Below are 20,869 nucleotides of genomic sequence, written 5' to 3'. Positions count from 1 at the left end.
AACTACAATGAGAATATACTATGACTCAATTCGTTAAAAATATCAAATTCTGCCTTGTCAGCAGACACGGTATACTAGAGTTATCTCCCTTTGGAACAAGTGCGAGCACGTATATCCTTGTTTACTTGTGACGTCACAAATCGTGTCCCCGCATGCCCGGGTTGGCCAATATAAATGATAGGTGTGCGGCTTTACCGGGTAGTCAGTTATCATATCAGTCGGTCGGTCGCATCGTGCAAGACACTGAAAATGAGTGCTCGCAGGGAAACCCTTAAACGAAAAGCAGTTGCTGACACGAAAGCAAAGGCTAAAAAGGCGAAAGGGGAGACTGATTTGCCGAATAATATGAAATGGACCCAAGCAGGAAAAGAGCTAAAAGGGGTGTGTCCGTTGATCCTGCTCAGCTCGGATACTCTAGAAGGGAGGGAGAAGGTTGCTGGATTTGACATCGATTTCACCGTCATACGAACGGCAAGCGGGAGGAAATTTGCTACGGGTACGACATGTTACGGCTTATTATGTAGCGCTATTTCACCCTACGTGTGATTGTACGAGCCAGTTCACACACCCAGCGCTGGCTGTTAACGAGAACAAGCCGTCAATCAATATGCAAATGAGATTCATGACCTAAGCAGATGAGTGACCGGAGTTCTCCCGCCTTTATTATGATGTCATGTGACTGGTTAGCTTTGGATGGAAAACAATTCTTGCATGTGCGACTTCTTGATAATTGTAGATTATTATTTATTAAAATTCAAATGAATACTTACATAGTAATTTTGGTTTATGATATTTATTAATCTATTTATGATAGTTTATTAATTGATCACATGGAAAAAAAATAACAACAACGCATTATGCTGTTTTGGAATGACATACATGTATAACTTCATAACAAACTAGAAGACATAGCTTTATGTATGAACAATTAAGAACATATGCTTACAATGATTTTATTTATCAACATGTGATAAATGTGTGACTGTCTGTAAGGTTGAGCAACATGTTAAACATGGTGTGAACCAATGTTTCCATATGGTTCAAGATACTATGTAACAAATGTTATATTTGGGATAACACTTTCTTAGTACAGTACAAATTCTAGTACTGTTTTGGGTTGAGTCCCGTCCAGGATTCAAATCCACACCCACAGAATGCGGCATCTCAGCCACTGAGGCTTCCCCAAAAAATGAAAGTCAGACAACTAGTAGTCTAGATCACATACTTTGTGTACCCCTCTGACAAGTGACTCGATGGCACTTTTTGTGCTTGTGATTAGGTGCCTCACTCTGAGAGTGTGGGTTCGAATCCCGAATGAGACTCAACCAAAATGAGTACTAGAATTTGTACTTAACTAAGAAAGTGTTATCCCAAATATAACATTGTTACATTTGACCACTTTCTTAATGGCATTGCGTTTTCAAGATACTATGGTTGAATAAGGACTGGACTATTATGTTCCAGGAATATTATTTGCTGTGAAGTTAGAAATGTAATTCTTGCTTGAAGGTTGTAGCAGTTTCACAGCTTCACTAAATTTTATATTTGTCTCTATTAATTTAGCGAACTTGTATAATGGTCAAGATGTGAATAGGCCTAGTTGCTGACCACCAAAACATTTTCAAGGGTCAGTCAGAACAAGGAGCTGAGAAACATTACTTAACATTGTGTAACAGTTAAGATGTGTACAGATGTTGTCTTGAATTTATGGAGAGAGGCAATCCCCATTTGGTACATCGGATGCTGAACCCTTTTAAGTGGTGTTCCAGATGCCTAAGTGCATAAGTTGGATGCCATGTTCACCTGGTTCGTGGATGCCGACAGTTTAACCTTGGAGTGTTTTTTCCAAAACGTGCCAAGTCAAATTTATGATATATGACAGTTTTTAATAAAAGCTGAGGATGCTGGAACCTGTTGTCATGGGGCATTACATCATATGCCTGAGTACACTTTTCAGCTGCCAGGGATACTGACTCTATCTCCTACAGGTGCTAAGGACTGGGAGTTCTGGGACAACAGGGTGCAGGCAATGATGAAGGAACTAGATGAAGATGGGTTCCGAGTTGTCTTCTTCACAAACCAGGCTGGGATTGAGAAAATGAAGGTGAAGCCAGCTGAAATCAAGGATAAGATTGAAGCCATTATCACAGCCCTGGACATCCCTGTGTTGGTGAGTTATGGTTGTGCCTGTTCCTCAGGAAGATGCAGACAGTGTGGTTTGAGGTTCCTTTCTCTGTTCATGGATGATTCCAAATGTAGTGAGGAAACGTTAATTGATTCCAAATGTAGTGAGTAAACGTTAATTGATTCCAAATGTAGTGAGGAAACGTTGATTGATTCCAAATGTAGTGAGTAAACGTTAATTGATTCCAAATGTAGTGCGTAAACGTTAATTGATTCAAAATGTAGTGAGGAAATGTTAATTGATTCCAAATGTAGTGAGTAAACGTTAATTGATTCCAAATGTAGTGAGTAAACGTTAATTGATTCCAAATGTAGTGAGGAAACGTTAATTGATTCAAAATGTAGTGAGGAAACGTTAATTGATTCCAAATGTAGTGAGGAAACGTTAATTGATTCAAAATGTAGTGAGGAAACGTTAATTGATTCTAAATGTAGTGAGTAAACGTTAATTGATTGAAAATGTAGTGAGTAAACATTAATTGATTCCAAATGTAGTGAGTAAACGTTAATTGATTCCAAATGTAGTGAGGAAACGTTAATTGATTCCAAATGTAGTGAGTAAACGTTAATTGATTCCAAATGTAGTGAGGAAACGTTAATTGATTCAAAATGTAGTGAGGAAACGTTAATTGATTCTAAATGTAGTGAGTAAACGTTAATTGATTGAAAATGTAGTGAGTAAACATTAATTGATTCCAAATGTAGTGAGTAAACATTAATTGATTCCAAATGTAGTGAGTAAACGTTAATTGATTCCAAATGTAGTGAGTAAACGTTAATTGATTCCAAATGTAGTGAGTAAATGTTAATTGATTCAAAATGTAGTGAGGAAACGTTAATTGATTCCAAATGTAGTGAGTAAACGTTAATTGATTCAAAATGTAGTGAGTAAACGTTAATTGATTGAAAATGTAGTGAGTAAACGTTAATTGATTCCAAATGTAGTGAGTAAACGTTAATTGATTCAAAATGTAGTGAGTAAATGTTAATTGATTGAAAATGTAGTGAGTAAACATTAATTGATTGAAAATGTAGTGAGTAAACGTTAATTGATGCCAAATGTAGTGAGTAAACGTTAATTGATTCAAAATGTAGTGAGTAAACGTTAATTGATTCAAAATGTAGTGAGTAAACATTAATTCTAAACTGCAGTCAACAATATTCAAGTGATGTCGCAGTGGCCTGTAAATAATTGTTGAGTGTGGACCAGTCAAACAAGTGCTGGACAGCATGACCAGCAATAAATGCCGTCAGACCCACAATGACACATGTTCAGCCCGGTCCCACCTGGTCCTACCATCGCTACAATGTGTATTCATCAGCCACGTCCCACCATCACTACAATGTGTATTCATCAGCCACGTCCCACCATCACAACAATGTGTATTCATCAGCCATGTCCCACCATCACTACAATGTGTATTCATCAGCCACGTCCCACCATCACTACAATGTGTATTCATCAGCCACGTCCCACCATCACTACAATGTGTATTCATCAGGCAGGTCCCACCATCACTACAATGTGTATTCATCAGCCACGTCCCACCATCACAACAATGTGTATTCATCAGCCACGTCCCACCATCACGACAATGTGTATTCATCAGCCACGTCCCACCATCACAACAATGTGTATTCATCAGCCACGTCCCACCATCACGACAATGTGTATTCATCAGCCACGTCCCACCATCACTACAATGTGTATTCATCAGGCAGGTCCTACCATCACAACAATGTGTATTCATCAGCCACATCCCACCATCACTACAATGTGTATTCATCAGCCACGTCCCACCATCACAACAATGTGTATTCATCAGCCACATCCCACCATCACTACAATGTGTATTCATCAGCCACGTCCCACCATCACTACAATGTGTATTCATCAGCCACATCCCACCATCACGACAATGTGTATTCATCAGCCACGTCCCACCATCACTACAATGTGTATTCATCAGCCACGTCCCACCATCACTACAATGTGTATTCATCAGCCACGTCCCACCATCACTACAATGTGTATTCATCAGCCAAGTCCCACCATCACTACAATGTGTATTCATCAGCCACGTCCCACCATCACTACAATGTGTATTCATCAGGCAGGTCCTACCATCACTACAATGTGTATTCATCAGCCACGTCCCACCATCACTACAATGTGTATTCATCAGCCACATCCCACCATCACTACAATGTGTATTCATCAGCCACATCCCACCATCACTACAATGTGTATTCATCAGCCACGTCCCACCATCACGACAATGTGTATTCATCAGCCACGTCCCACCATCACGACAATGTGTATTCATCAGCCACGTCCCACCATCACTACAATGTGTATTCATCAGCCACGTCCCACCATCACGACAATGTGTATTCATCAGACATGTCCCACCATCACTACAAAGTGTATTCATCAGACATGTCCCACCATCACTACAAAGTGTATTTATCAGCCATGTCCCACCATCACTACAATGTGTATTCATCAGCCATGTCCCACCATCACTACAAAGTGTATTCATCAGACATGTCCCACCATCACTACAAAGTGTATTTATCAGCCACGTCCCACCATCACGACAATGTGTATTCATCAGCCACATCCCACCATCACTACAAAGTGTATTCATCAGACATGTCCCACCATCACTACAAAGTGTATTTATCAGCCATGTCCCACCATCACTACAATGTGTTTTCATCAGCCACGTCCCACCATCACTACAATGTGTATTCATCAGCCACGTCCCACCATCACTACAATGTGTATTCATCAGCCACGTCCCACCATCACTACAAAGTGTATTCATCAGCCACGTCCCACCATCACTACAATGTGTATTCATCAGCCACATCCCACCATCACTACAATGTGTATTCATCAGCCACGTCCCACCATCACTACAATGTGTATTCATCAGCCACGTCCCACCATCACTACAAAGTGTATTCATCAGCCACGTCCCACCATCACTACAATGTGTATTCATCAGCCACATCCCACCATCACTACAATGTGTATTCATCAGCCACGTCCCACCATCACGACAATGTGTATTCATCAGCCACATCCCACCATCACTACAATGTGTATTCATCAGCCACGTCCCACCATCACAACAATGTGTATTCATCAGCCACGTCCCACCATCACGACAATGTGTATTCATCAGGCAGGTCCCACCATCACTACAATGTGTATTCATCAGCCACGTCCCACCATCACTACAATGTGTATTCATCAGCCACGTCCCACCATCACGACAATGTGTATTCATCAGGCAGGTCCCACCATCACTACAATGTGTATTCATCAGCCACGTCCCACCATCACTACAATGTGTATTCATCAGCCACGTCCCACCATCACAACAATGTGTATTCATCAGCCACGTCCCACCATCACGACAATGTGTATTCATCAGGCAGGTCCCACCATCACTACAATGTGTATTCATCAGCCACGTCCCACCATCACGACAATGTGTATTCATCAGCCACGTCCAACCATCACTACAATGTGTATTCATCAGCCACATCCCACCATCACTACAATGTGTATTCATCAGCCATGTCCCACCATCACTACAATGTGTATTCATCAGCCACATCCCACCATCACTACAATGTGTATTCATCAGCCACGTCCCACCATCACGACAATGTGTATTCATCAGCCACATCCCACCATCACTACAATGTGTATTCATCAGCCACGTCCCACCATCACAACAATGTGTATTCATCAGCCACGTCCCACCATCACGACAATGTGTATTCATCAGGCAGGTCCCACCATCACTACAATGTGTATTCATCAGCCACATCCCACCATCACTACAATGTGTATTCATCAGCCACATCCCACCATCACTACAATGTGTATTCATCAGCCACGTCCCACCATCACGACAATGTGTATTCATCAGCCACATCCCACCATCACTACAATGTGTATTCATCAGCCACGTCCCACCATCACAACAATGTGTATTCATCAGCCACGTCCCACCATCACGACAATGTGTATTCATCAGGCAGGTCCCACCATCACTACAATGTGTATTCATCAGCCACGTCCCACCATCACGACAATGTGTATTCATCAGCCACGTCCAACCATCACTACAATGTGTATTCATCAGCCACATCCCACCATCACTACAATGTGTATTCATCAGCCACGTCCCACCATCACAACAATGTGTATTCATCAGCCACGTCCCACCATCACGACAATGTGTATTCATCAGGCAGGTCCCACCATCACTACAATGTGTATTCATCAGCCACGTCCCACCATCACGACAATGTGTATTCATCAGCCACGTCCAACCATCACTACAATGTGTATTCATCAGCCACATCCCACCATCACTACAATGTGTATTCATCAGGCAGGTCCCACCATCACTACAATGTGTATTCATCAGCCACGTCCCACCATCACAACAATGTGTATTCATCAGCCACGTCCCACCATCACTACAATGTGTATTCATCAGCCACATCCCACCATCACGACAATGTGTATTCATCAGCCACATCCCACCATCACTACAATGTGTATTCATCAGCCACGTCCCACCATCACTACAAAGTGTATTCATCAGCCACGTCCCACCATCACTACAATGTGTATTCATCAGCCACATCCCACCATCACTACAAAGTGTATTCATCAGACATGTCCCACCATCACTACAAAGTGTATTCATCAGCCACATCCCACCATCACTACAAAGTGTATTCATCAGACATGTCCCACCATCACTACAAAGTGTATTTATCAGCCACGTCCCACCATCACTACAATGTGTATTCATCAGACAGGTCCCACCATCACTACAATGTGTATTCATCAGCCACATCCCACCATCACTACAATGTGTATTCATCAGCCACGTCCCACCATCACTACAATGTGTATTCATCAGCCACATCCCACCATCACTACAATGTGTATTCATCAGCCACATCCCACCATCACCACAATGTGTATTCATCAGCCACATCCCACCATCACTACAATGTGTACTCATCAGCCACGTCCCACCATCACTACAATGTGTATTCATCAGCCACGTCCCACCAAGTCCCACAAATTCTGGACCCAGAATTCCCAGACATTTTGAATGATTAACTTGGAGGAAATTATTGTTGAATAAATAATCAGGTGATAACCACACTTCACATTTCATGTTGACACTGCTGTATATATACTGTCTAAGTATCAATTAATATAGTGTTTCAAGTGTTTATAGACATGCACAATTCATAAGCATTATATATGAATATGATATATATATTATATGAACATTCATTGAAAGTTGAATGTTGACTTGATAGAGAATCTGGTTCCAGTCAACTGTAATGAGGGTAATCTGTATGTTTCAGGCGTTTGTCTGCACGGGAAACAACCACTTCCGGAAACCCAGTACCGAGATGTGGGACTTCTTTGTGAAGAACTGCAATGGCGGGGTGGAGGTTGGTGGATTTTACTAGCTAAGGGACTGTCTAACTAGTTCACTGCTAGTTCAAGTCTAGAATTAATCAATCTTGAATTCTACCCTCTCACCCAGTGTTTGAAATATCCCCAGGCAGATGTCTTGGAGTGTGTATGTACAGGTGTTGTGTTGTGTCTCCAGGTGGACCTGGAGGAGAGTGTGTATGTACAGGTGTTGTGTTGTGTTGTGTTGTGTCTTCAGGTGGACCTGGAGGAGAGTGTGTATGTACAGGTGTTGTGTTGTGTTGTGTCTTCAGCTGGACCTGGAGGAGAGTGTGTATGTACAGGTGTTGTGTTGTGTTGTGTCTTCAGGTGGACCTGGAGGAGAGTGTGTATGTACAGGTGTTGTGTTGTGTTGTGTCTTCAGGTGGACCTGGAGGAGAGTGTGTATGTACAGGTGTTGTGTTGTGTCTTCAGGTGGACCTGGAGGAGAGTGTGTATGTACAGGTGTTGTGTTGTGTCTTCAGGTGGACCTGGAGGAGAGTGTGTATGTACAGGTGTTGTGTTGTGTCTTCAGGTGGACCTGGAGGAGAGTGTGTATGTACAGGTGTTGTGTTGTGTTGTGTCTTCAGGTGGACCTGGAGGAGAGTGTGTATGTACAGGTGTTGTGTTGTGTTGTGTTGTGTCTTCAGGTGGACCTGGAGGAGAGTGTGTATGTACAGGTGTTGTGTTGTGTTGTGTCTTCAGGTGGACCTGGAGGAGAGTGTGTATGTACAGGTGTTGTGTTGTGTTGTGTCTTCAGGTGGACCTGGAGGAGAGTGTGTATGTACAGGTGTTGTGTTGTGTTGTGTCTCCAGGTGGACCTGGAGGAGAGTGTGTATGTACAGGTGTTGTGTTGTGTCTCCAGGTGGACCTGGAGGAGAGTGTGTATGTACAGGTGTTGTGTTGTGTTGTGTCTTCAGGTGGACCTGGAGGAGAGTGTGTATGTACAGGTGTTGTGTTGTGTTGTGTCTTCAGGTGGACCTGAAGGAGAGTGTGTATGTACAGGTGTTGTGTTGTGTTGTGTCTTCAGGTGAACCTGGAGGAGAGTGTGTATGTACAGGTGTTGTGTTGTGTTGTGTCTTCAGGTGGACCTGGAGGAGAGTGTGTATGTACAGGTGTTGTGTTGTGTTGTGTCTCCAGGTGGACCTGGAGGAGAGTGTGTATGTACAGGTGTTGTGTTGTGTTGTGTCTTCAGGTGGACCTGGAGGAGAGTGTGTATGTACAGGTGTTGTGTTGTGTTGTGTCTCCAGGTGGACCTGGAGGAGAGTGTGTATGTACAGGTGTTGTGTTGTGTTGTGTTGTGTTGTGTCTTCAGCTGGACCTGGAGGAGAGTGTGTATGTACAGGTGTTGTGTTGTGTTGTGTCTTCAGCTGGACCTGGAGGAGAGTGTGTATGTACAGGTATTGTGTTGTATTGTGTTGTGTCTTCAGCTGGACCTGGAGGAGAGTGTGTATGTACAGGTGTTGTGTTGTGTTGTGTCTTCAGGTGGACCTGGAGGAGAGTGTGTATGTACAGGTGTTGTGTTGTGTCTTCAGGTGGACCTGGAGGAGAGTGTGTATGTACAGGTGTTGTGTTGTGTTGTGTCTTCAGGTGGACCTGAAGGAGAGTGTGTATGTACAGGTGTTGTGTTGTGTTGTGTCTTCAGCTGGACCTGGAGGAGAGTGTGTATGTACAGGTGTTGTGTTGTGTTGTGTCTTCAGGTGGACCTGGAGGAGAGTGTGTATGTACAGGTGTTGTGTTGTGTTGTGTCTTCAGGTGGACCTGGAGGAGAGTGTGTATGTACAGGTGTTGTGTTGTGTTGTGTCTCCAGGTGGACCTGGAGGAGAGTGTGTATGTACAGGTGTTGTGTTGTGTTGTGTCTCCAGGTGGACCTGGAGGAGAGTGTGTATGTACAGGTGTTGTGTTGTGTTGTGTCTTCAGCTGGACCTGGAGGAGAGTGTGTATGTACAGGTGTTGTGTTGTGTCTTCAGGTGGACCTGGAGGAGAGTGTGTATGTACCGATGTTGTGTTGTGTTGTGTCTTCAGGTGGACCTGGAGGAGAGTGTGTATGTACAGGTGTTGTGTTGTGTTGTGTCTTCAGCTGGACCTGGAGGAGAGTGTGTATGTACAGGTGTTGTGTTGTGTTGTGTCTTCAGCTGGACCTGGAGGAGAGAGTGTATGTACAGGTGTTGTGTTGTGTTGTGTTGTGTCTTCAGGTGGACCTGGAGGAGAGTGTGTATGTACAGGTGTTGTGTTGTGTTGTGTTTTCAGGTGGACCTGGAGGAGAGTGTGTATGTACAGGTGTTGTGTTGTGTTGTGTCTTCAGGTGGACCTGGAGGAGAGTGTGTATGTACAGGTGTTGTGTTGTGTTGTGTTGTGTCTTCAGGTGGACCTGGAGGAGAGTGTGTATGTACCGATGTTGTGTTGTGTCTTCAGGTGGACCTGGAGGAGAGTGTGTATGTACAGGTGTTGTGTTGTGTTGTGTTGGGTTGTGTCTTCAGGTGGACCTGGAGGAGAGTGTGTATGTACCGATGTTGTGTTGTGTCTTCAGGTGGACCTGGAGGAGAGTGTGTATGTACAGGTGTTGTGTTGTGTTGTGTCTTCAGCTGGACCTGGAGGAGAGTGTGTATGTACAGGTGTTGTGTTGTGTCTCCAGGTGGACCTGGAGGAGAGTGTGTATGTACAGGTATTGTGTTGTGTTGTGTCTTCAGCTGGACCTGGAGGAGAGTGTGTATGTACAGGTGTTGTGTTGTGTGTTCAGGTGAACCTGGAGGAGAGTGTGTATGTACAGGTATTGTGTTGTGTTGTGTTGTGTCTTCAGGTGGACCTGGAGGAGAGTGTGTATGTACAGGTATTGTGTTGTGTTGTGTCTTCAGGTGGACCTGGAGGAGAGTGTGTATGTACAGGTGTTGTGTTGTGTTGTGTCTTCAGCTGGACCTGGAGGAGAGTGTGTATGTACAGGTGTTGTGTTGTGTCTCCAGGTGGACCTGGAGGAGAGTGTGTATGTACAGGTGTTGTGTTGTGTCTTCAGCTGGACCTGGAGGAGAGTGTGTATGTACAGGTGTTGTGTTGTGTTGTGTCTTCAGCTGGACCTGGAGGAGAGTGTGTATGTACAGGTGTTGTGTTGTGTCTCCAGGTGGACCTGGAGGAGAGTGTGTATGTACAGGTGTTGTGTTGTGTTGTGTCTTCAGGTGGACCTGGAGGAGAGTGTGTATGTACAGGTGTTGTGTTGTGTTGTGTCTTCAGGTGGACCTGGAGGAGAGTGTGTATGTACAGGTGTTGTGTTGTGTTGTGTCTCCAGGTGGACCTGGAGGAGAGTGTGTATGTACAGGTGTTGTGTTGTGTTGTGTCTTCAGCTGGACCTGGAGGAGAGTGTGTATGTACAGGTGTTGTGTTGTGTTGTGTCTCCAGGTGGACCTGGAGGAGAGTGTGTATGTACAGGTGTTGTGTTGTGTTGTGTCTTCAGCTGGACCTGGAGGAGAGTGTGTATGTACAGGTGTTGTGTTGTGTTGTGTCTTCAGGTGGACCTGGAGGAGAGTGTGTATGTACAGGTGTTGTGTTGTGTTGTGTCTTCAGCTGGACCTGGAGGAGAGTGTGTATGTACAGGTGTTGTGTTGTGTTGTGTCTTCAGCTGGACCTGGAGGAGAGTGTGTATGTACAGGTGTTGTGTTGTGTCTTCAGGTGGACCTGGAGGAGAGTGTGTATGTACAGGTGTTGTGTTGTGTTGTGTCTTCAGCTGGACCTGGAGGAGAGTGTGTATGTACAGGTGTTGTGTTGTGTCTTCAGGTGGACCTGGAGGAGAGTGTGTATATACAGGTGTTGTGTTGTGTTGTGTCTTCAGGTGGACCTGGAGGAGAGTGTCTACGTTGGAGACGCTGCTGGCAGGGCCAAGAACTGGGCACCAGGTAAACCCAGGGACTTCTCCTGTAGTGACCGCATGTTTGCAGCCAATATTGGGATAGGTAAGTGACACTGGATAGGATGACAGCTGATTCTGGCTGATGCCTCTCACTGCTATAATCAACACTCTTTGATTCTTTTATAACTAAAAAAAGTTTCATTCGCTGGAAATATGTTCTGTAGAAACTTTCTCAAAGACATCTCTATCTGAACAATCTTTTGACCTGAAGGTCATGAAAGCATTTTTATGCATGGCACTACACTACCAATAAAGATTGTGAGTAACTAATGTGTTTCCATTCTTGTTGTTTAGATGAGAAAGACAGTACTTTGGTATTTCAGACTTCAAAACCCCGGAGGAGTTCTTCTTGAAGGAGAAGCCTGCCAAGTTTGAATGGGGGTCCCTCAACCCTGTTGAGTATCTGGAAAGCGCCCCAACAGCTGGGAAGAAGAACTATCACAGTGATGTGAGTAACTTCAGCTACACCCCATCGCTTCAAACCTTGTTATCTCCCTTTCACTGACTGTTGGATGTAATTTCAGTTAAGACAGATCAACTAGTCATGCTGCATTTTTCATGACAAATCACAACTAAAACAAGAGTTTGCCACTAACGTGGCTATATCCTCCGCCCCTGTTGCAGAATTTATGACATTGTTAAATCTAAACAAACCCTAACCTTTTTTAACGGAGGTGGAACTTGTCAAGGAACTTGTAAAAAAAAGAAGAGTTTGGAACCTAAGTCCATCTTGTTGCCATGGAAATGTAAAAAATAAAAATTTCTAAAATTTCTAAATAGCAAAAGGCATCAGTTCAGCATGTACCTGACAAACCTGCAAAGTTTTATGAAAAAATATTGAATGGTGTCTGAGTTATGCTCTGGAAACGAAAGGTGACTAACGGACGTACGTACGTATGGACGGACGGACGAAACCCGTTTCTATATCCCCCGCTAACTTAGTTGGGCGGGGGAAAACAAGTTTACTGAGATGTATCAGGAAGTGTTCCTCATCATACAAACTTGCCCTACATTCAAGGATGATGTTTTGTGTTCAGTCACAGGAGGTGGTGATAATGGTGGGTCCCCCGGCTTGTGGAAAGAGTAGCTTCAGGAAACGCTACCTGGAGAAACATGGCTACACTGCAGTCAACAGGGACACCATGGGCACTGTGGAGAAGTGTATCAAGGTGAGAAGGCAGCACTTGTTGTCAATGCTGAAGTGTAGTGCCTGGTACGTCCAGTGTCCACTCCACCTGGGGGAAGTTGACCAGTCAGAACGTGGGGTTCATTTTCAAAAGTGAGATCCTTGCAAAAGGTGCTGACCTGTTGGATTAAGTGATGAACTCCAAAGCATATTAACTCATGTTTCTGCACCAAATGTTTTCAACGACCAGTAATTGGTTTTTAAGTGCGACTCATTTTAGAACATCAACTCCTGGACACACCAAGTGTCCACCTTGTGTGTCCCCCTCATGTATAACACTGACACATACAGCTGGATCATTGGCCTGTGCTTGGTAATGTTGTAGGTGGAATAGTTATCCAACAACACTCTTCTAAGTTGCTCTCAAGTTCTTATAGAGCCCTGACTTGCTAGGATTGTGTTGTGTGTGTTTTAACGGTCCATGTCCTACAGGCTGCTAGCATTGTGTTGTGTGTGTTTTAACGGTCCATGTCCTACAGGCTGCTAGCATTGTGTTGTGTGTGTTTTAATGGTCCATGTCCTACAGGCTGCTAGCATTGTGTTGTGTGTGTTTTAACGGTCCATGTCCTACAGGCTGCTAGCATTGTGTTGTGTGTGTTTTAACGGCCCATGTCCTACAGGCTGCTAGCAGTAGGTTTTGTGTTTGTTTTAATGGTCCATGTCCTACAGGCTGCTAGCATTGTGTTGTGTGTTTTAACGGTCAATGTCCCTACAGGCTGCTAGCATTGTGTTGTGTGTGTTTTAATGGTCCTTGTCCCTACAGGCTGCGAAGGAGGCTCTGAGTTCTGGGAAAAGCGTCGTCGTGGACAACACAAACCCTACAGTAGATGCCAGATCCAGGTTTATTGCCCTGGCAGAAGATGAAGGTGAATATGGAGATTTATTGATCCTATTACTTAAGTATTGATTGCTGTGATAAGTTGAGAGTTCTGTGACTGATTACACCATCAACTCTAATGGATTTGAGTAACTAACACCACTGCACCATCAAGTGTTATAGTCAGGGCTTCTGTGGTTGTTCTGTGGCGAAGGGGGATGTTACAATACAGGATATATACTTCACACTATATGACGTTACAGATGTTCACAGTATTGTGTACATTTCTGATTATCTAGTCATCACTTATATAATTATGCCAAAATCACTAAACAAAGATCAAATAATGAAGAAGCTGTAAAAAGTTGAAGCTGTTTTCAGGAAATCAGTGCAGTTTGCAATCAGTCCTTTGTATTCAATCAAAATGTCTCCCAATGGAAGTGTACGGAGAAGGGCTTCTCAACAAAGTTACGAAGCAAACTGTACCAAAGTCTCCCAAACCAGTGCACTGGCATTGTACCAGTAGATCCAATTCGATCTCGCTATCGGTGCACTAACATTGTCAAGTCTTTGCAGGAATCCCATGTCGGTGCTATTGGATGCAGACGTCTCCTGAGTTGTACAATCACCTGAACTTCGTGAGACAGAATCAGACCAATGGGGAAGTGAGAAGGATTCCGGGTGTAGGATATGCAGTTTTCAAGAAAAACTTCCAGGCACCAACAAAAGATGAAGGATTTTCAGAAATTCTTAAAATTGACTTTGTTCCCCAGTTTGACAATGAGCGTGACAAGGCCTTATTCAAACAGTGGACGACTGGGGGTCACTAGACAAGCCACACCCACACAGGGCAGCTACCTTTATGTGTTCACAGACCATATTCCGGTCAAGATATTGTTTGGGTAGAGTAGAGGAATCGTATTTGTTTGTCTTTTAATGCTCAGGAAAAATATTTCATCAATTTAGCGTAATTTGAAACATATCATTTGTACCACATACCATATCGGGCTGAGAGAGCGCAAGAATAGGTACTTGAAATTTCAAGATAGCTTTTACTTTAGAGTGATCTCCCTTGATAGGCTGCATTGTGGTTAGTTCAGCTGAAGGGGTTGTTGTCAACACAGGTACAACAGATATGTACCCCTGGTATGTTTTTGGTACCCTAGGGTGAGTCCATTCCACCGCAGGCCGTATTGCGCAATGCCCTGAACCAGCTCCTTGAAAGCTTTAGAAGTTTACAACACGTCCTGGATGCCCAACTGCAGTAAAATTCAACATGGCAGTACACGCTGTATATTTTTATTTTTCTCTTGGCATTTCCTTTCCATAAATGGATCAGAACTGTCATGTTGTATGAGATGCATTCCAGTGTGCTATATAAAAAGTGAGCAATCACAGTGATGTACATACATTACTCTAATATTTAACAATGCACAGCATTGTCCTGCATGCACTCGTCGTCTGGCTAGCCAGAACTACAACTGAACCTGTTTCAGTCTCGGGGTACCATTATTCTGATTTTGGCTTGCATATATTTCTGTATTCTGATTTTGACTGGGTATACATGTCTGTATACAGAAACGTACTTGGGGTGCTTGCCCGTAGTGATAATAACAGTATGCCTTTAGCTTAAGGTTCGAGATGCTATCAGAATGATAAGGTGTTCTGTACACATGAATACAGCAATATGTGAATACAATTTTGAATACACTGATCCATTTTACCCCCAAGTTCTTGGAATAATAAAAAATCTACCACATTTGAGACAAGCAAAATGCCATTATTAGACCATAGAATCTTCCCACCCCAGAAGGTTAAGTTTTCTTAGTTAAATCAGATATATAATCAAGTGCAAGTTGATGAGGTTCCACAGAGAAAAGGTGTGTTATCCAGCACTTTAGGAATACGTCCTGCAGACGGACCTTCAAACTCAGGTTCCCAATTGATTGTGGGTTTTAATCCCTGTTTGCCCCGATTATGTTTCTAGGTTTGTCAGCACCATACCTGTGCTTGAGGGCTTCACCGAAGTGGTAAATGTCTGAGACCTGCATCACTTTGGGCTTTCCTCCCACATGAAGATGACATGCCGCGATATAACTGGAATACTGTTAAAAGGGGTGTTAAACCCAACTCTCTAACTCATATCTAGGAATATGCAATAGCTACATGGACCATCTGATAGTACTGTTTAATGTACTTCTTAATGTAGTTTTTTTTGTAGCTTGGGCCGGTTCCTACCCACTGTCATCATACATGTAGCTGTCACTCTGAAAAACATAGCGCTCATTTGCAATTTCATGATTTCATTGTACGAGTAGTTTCTATGAAAAAAAAATGGCAAATGTACTGAACTACTTCAACATATCATTCCAGATCACATATAAAGTAGTTGTGTCCATTTAAAACATTATCATTATTTTTAAGCTCGATGTTTTAAACACTTTTTTTTTATGTACACAACACTGTAATTTAGAAGTGCCTAGTTCATCAATATTTAAGATGTTAAAATGAGCAAAATGAAATCCTTTATATCATGAAAGTAATTAGATTGAAAGTGTACAGTTTCCTATACTGCCTTTAACTATGATCTCACAGTTCCACATACTCCCACTGGGTCAGACAACATTAGGTAGGACAGATGGATACAGGAACTTATTGGAGTCATTGGTCGCCAGAAATTGGTCAGTTCAGAAAAGTTCACGACACATTTCTGATGTGAAGTTTTTGGGGTGTTCAGAAGGTGGGGAGAGGGTTGTTTCTGTTTTTGCATGTAATGCACACACCTTTCCTGCCCTGCTATATCATGGTGGTCAGTAAATAAACTAGTCTGAGCCAGACAAGCCAGTGATTGAAGCCATGAAGAACATTCCTTGCCATCAGGTTTGGTTGTCGGCCATTCAGAGTGGCCACCAGATCTGTTTGAGTGGCCTCTTACGATCAGCATAGGTTACTGCAGACCATTTAAACCATGGGTTACCTGTGTGATGGCTTGAGAAGAGCTTTGATGCAGTGACATCATAAACCCAGTGTTTGTTTGTTGTGTTACGGCACACTCAGGAATTTTCTATCATTATGACTGGTCTGTAAATAGTTGCAAAGTTGGACATGACAATTAAGTCGACATCATGAGCATCGATCCTCACAATTACGATATGATGATGTGCAGTCAACCAAGTCGACGAACCTGATCACCTGATCCATTTAGCCACCTCTTACAACAAACATAGACTGGGGACCAATCTGAACCCAGAATCTCCAATGGTTGTAGGGCTTAAGAATGAAATCCTCCACTGGGTTGTTGTAGAAGGAATTGGATAGGTAGATCCAGAACCCAGAATCTCCACTGGGCTTAGGGCTTCAGAATGAAATCCTCCACTGGGTTGTTGTAGAAGGAATTGGATAGGTAGATCCAGAACCCAGAATCTCCACTGGGCTTAGGGCTTCAGAATGAAATCCTCCACTGGGTTGTTGTAGAAGGAATTGGATAGGTAGATCCAGAACCCAGAATCTCCACTGGGCTTAGGGCTTCAGAATGAAATCCTCCACTGGGTTGTTGTAGAAGGAATTGGATAGGTAGATCCAGAACCCAGAATCTCCACTGGGCTTAGGGCTTCAGAATGAAATTCTCCACTGGGTTGTTGTAGAAGGAATTGGGTAGGTAGATCCAGAACTCAGAATCTCCACTGGGCTTAGGGCTTCAGAATGAAATCCTCCACTGGGTTGTTGTGAAAGGTATTGGATAGGTACATCCAAACTTTTTCCTGATATTGGTTTGGACTCATGGTTACTGTAGCAGCCATACTGAACATTGTGCTTGCCTGTGACTTCTCACTGCATTAAGGAAGCTTGGAGTGTGTGATAACAATATGTGTGTTGGCATACATTTCAACTTAGAATGTTTACCATTAGTTATAATTTTATTGACTTCTCCTAGGTGACCCAAATAATGTTTTCCAGAATTCGTGAAAGTTCATGTGATTAAATGTTGATTCAGGAGAGTTACCGACCACTCTGACTATTGGATCTTACAAAGGAAACATTCTACATAAAAATAATGTAATGTGTTTTTCCTTGTAACAATTAAAACCACAACATCTAAAGAAATAAAGTTTTATTCATAATGATCTCAAGTTTTATTGAGAAGACTTTCAGAAGACTCTTTTAGCAGCATTTAATGCACTTGATGAAGTTAGATCTAATAATGTCATGCTGGAGAATATGGACAACACACCTCTGAATTGTTTCCCAAAGTTAGAAAATACTTGACAAATGTATAAGCAGCTAGTAAAAAGGTTTTACATTCTATCTGACAGATGATAATTTCTCCTCAGTGGATGAGGATGTCAGTGATTGTATAGGATTATAAAATTATCAAATTTGGATTAATTTCATTTTGATTGCACAGATGGCTCCGTGGTCTAAGTCACTGGAGTTCATTGTTGTGTCCCTTTATTGTGTCATGGATCTGCTGATTGTTGTTTGGAATATTAGCTTCCTCTGACTATGGTTGTTATTCTGTCAGCACCAGCACTGTCAGCTGTCCAGGCTGGATTTCTGGAGTTCTATTTTGGCTGGACTAACTTGTCTATGCATAGTCCAATCAAAGTCATTTGGTTCATAAACAACATTGCGGCTACCATATAGATTTCTGTTGATTGCAGGGTTTGCAAGGCATGTGTGCCATCAACTGGGCATCAACAGATATTTTCCAAAACTGTCCACGTATTAATCAAGGTGCTCAAGTGAGTAGAGGCAATTCGCGAGGTAAGACCCATTTCATGACGATAAAGATCTTTATTATCGATCAGATCGTCTTGACTGGGTGCTGCTATTTTGTTTGAAGCAAATGCAAGTGATATCTGTGGAATCTGATTGGTCAGTATGAGGGACATGGAAAGGACATCACCAATTGTAGTGCTATGATCGAGCCACGATATTCCAGCCTAGTTCAGCAAAGGTGGAAACGGGTCTTTTACGGTCAGTTAACTCCCTTGCCTCAGGAAGATGATTTCTTATAAAGGGCGTGAACGTTTGTCACGACCTATGATCATACCTATGGGTATGGTGCTGACAGAATAACAACCATAGTCAGAGGAAGCTAATGTTCCAACCTACCATCAGCAGATCCTGACAAAGCGACATATGACTTGTACTGCAGATACCCTGTCTACCACAAACATCACCTATCTGAATCAGTCTTGTCAATCGTCCTCTCTCGCATCTAGTGAGCTGATCTCTCATGATCTTTCTAGGTCTGGGACGGGTAACTCGGGTACTCGGGTCGGGTGGGTACTGAGTAGGACCCGGGTACCCACAGAGCCGTGGTTAGTCATGTGACATATTGTTTAATGGCAAAAGTTATCTGGAACTCTATGGTTATACGACAAGTCACTAATGCTCACAATTCTTTCTGATATTTCATATGGTTGAATAAAGATATAACTTAATTCAACTTCAGTGTATGAATGACCAGATTGTTTAATACATGTATCTAAATACGTTTTGCCTGGTCTATCCTAAAAATGTTCCCAATCGGACATTTTGAGACATCTCCAGAGACCTACAGTGGGTACCCGGGTAGTAAATTTGGACTCATCCCAGCCCTAGATCTTTCATACCTCTCACATCCATTTAGGCCTAAACAATAATGTGTTTTTTTCAGACACTGGTGCATCAGCAACAAGGTGCGAAGCATTTAATTTTTATTTCAAGTGTAACAGAATTCCTGAATATGTAATAGGATATTTATTCCCCCTGGAGATTCTTTCCAGGAGAAAGTAATATCTTAGGTAAAAATGTCCAGTGTAAAATTGGATATTATTTCCACAGCCAGTATCTTACTAACACTGGAATATTTTCCCACCCCTAATCTATATCATAAACATGTCACCAAATTTGTAAAAAATGAATACAAAATAAATTATGTAACCTGAGCAAATGTGATATATTATTATATATTTACACCAACACTTCATATTAACATAGAAAAAAAGATATTTTCCCATATGAATAATCTTTCCTCCAGAAACTCTTTGAAGTTGGGAACATTAATCGTTTACATATAGACCACTTATGATACTCGGAGGAAATAGGCATCAAACACATAGTAATATATCAACAGTGACTGTCACATCTGTATTAGGGTAGTCTGTCTTACAGACCCTGATACATTTATATCAACTACAGCCCATGCAAGTCTATAATGTTTGGCAAGTCTAGATTACTGCAGTATCAGGAAATGAAAAGAGAATCACTGGGCTCCCTTTTTATTAGATTTTTATTAAGATAACTGAACAACTGTTTTTTTCTGTACGATATGTTCATTTCAGAGACTATATGTTAGTCTAGTATTAGGGGTGAAACAATACTTTCGTTCACTCACTCCATAGTACCATAGTAAACCTTTTAAAAATATAATCACATTGTTCATAGACTTATAATTAAAAATAACAATCATAAACAAAAAAAGATAACACATACTGATGATATTGACTGCATTAACCAGACTAGGCAAACATGCATTTTACATACTGTTGCTGTATAATTCAAATAAATATTCCAATATGTAAGTAACACAGACACAAATGAAAAGACTCGCGACTGGAGAAATTGCTAGAGATATATCCATGGTTAAAGATACCCTGACATACATTTCCTGCAGTCTAAAAATATTCTGATCAGACAAAAATCATGAGTGAAGTAAGGCTCTCCCAAGGTCATCAGAATCAGAGACCGTATATCGGTATATGGTCTCTGTCAGAATGTTGACAGGTTGGAATGCTAAAACATGGAGAGATGGTTGTCTGGAGTCAGGACTTGGGAAAGGAGTACACGACCACAGCCCCAGACAGTCTGTCCCCCATACTGCTGTGCAGGGCCGTCACTACCAGATTCACCTGAAGTCATAATGATGAAAGTAAACAAAAGGCAGGCATCATTTCGTCTGCAAAGAAGGTGTAAAACTGGGTGAGTCTTTCTGTGGCCATGTCAGCAATATTCCAGCTATATACTGCTTGCCTGTACATATCATACACCTCTAGTGGTGTAATTGTTTACATATAGTAGGATAACCTCTCAACAGGGACCTTCTCCAGAATATCCCTCTGTTGTGGGTATGTTCTGTGGAGTGAGTGAGTGAGTTGGGTTTAATGCCACCTTTATTATTATTCCACTTATATCATGGCGTGTCAGCTTGATGTGGGGGTACGTTTACCACTTTGGTGAAACCCACAACCACGGGTATGGTGCTGACAAACCTAGAAACATTACCGGGGC

General features: G+C 42.5%; 2 protein-coding genes across 2 annotated transcripts in view; one reads left to right on the top strand and one right to left on the bottom strand.

Annotated features, from left to right (window-relative positions):
* Positions 1 to 140: 140 nt before the first annotated feature.
* On the top strand, positions 141 to 17,718 carry LOC124113066 (uncharacterized protein F21D5.5-like). The gene is made up of 8 exons (XM_046473310.2): positions 141 to 496; positions 1,989 to 2,170; positions 7,603 to 7,692; positions 11,514 to 11,634; positions 11,915 to 12,039; positions 12,629 to 12,760; positions 13,541 to 13,643; positions 14,171 to 17,718. Exons 1-8 carry the CDS (start codon positions 175 to 177, stop codon positions 14,422 to 14,424), a joined length of 1,329 nt encoding a protein of 442 aa, XP_046329266.1. The 5' UTR covers positions 141 to 174; the 3' UTR covers positions 14,425 to 17,718.
* The window catches only part of LOC124113065 (phosphatidylinositol-glycan-specific phospholipase D-like), a 47,247-nt gene continuing 44,068 nt past the window's right edge, over positions 17,691 to 20,869 (bottom strand). Inside the window, exon 25 of the mRNA XM_048399847.1 lies at positions 17,691 to 20,490. Within this exon, the coding sequence (XP_048255804.1) occupies positions 20,404 to 20,490 (87 nt within the window). The 3' untranslated portion in view covers positions 17,691 to 20,403. The remainder of the gene's footprint in view (positions 20,491 to 20,869) is intronic.

This window comes from Haliotis rufescens, unplaced genomic scaffold (genome assembly GCF_023055435.1).
Source record: "Haliotis rufescens isolate VD_foot unplaced genomic scaffold, xgHalRufe1.0.p SCAF_2, whole genome shotgun sequence".
NCBI lineage: Eukaryota > Metazoa > Mollusca > Gastropoda > Lepetellida > Haliotidae > Haliotis > Haliotis rufescens.
This window is presented reverse-complemented; position numbering and strand designations above follow the sequence as displayed.

Bases quoted from the DNA above. Each gene is read 5' to 3' on its own strand.
- LOC124113066 (XM_046473310.2), top strand. From the start codon at position 175: ATGATAGGTGTGCGGCTTTACCGGGTAGTCAGTTATCATATCAGTCGG. The intron at 12,040-12,628 runs GTGAGTAACTTC...TTTTGTGTTCAG, and splicing joins AGAAGAACTATCACAGTGAT to TCACAGGAGGTGGTGATAAT. The intron at 13,644-14,170 runs GTGAATATGGAG...AAGTCTTTGCAG, and splicing joins TGCCCTGGCAGAAGATGAAG to GAATCCCATGTCGGTGCTAT.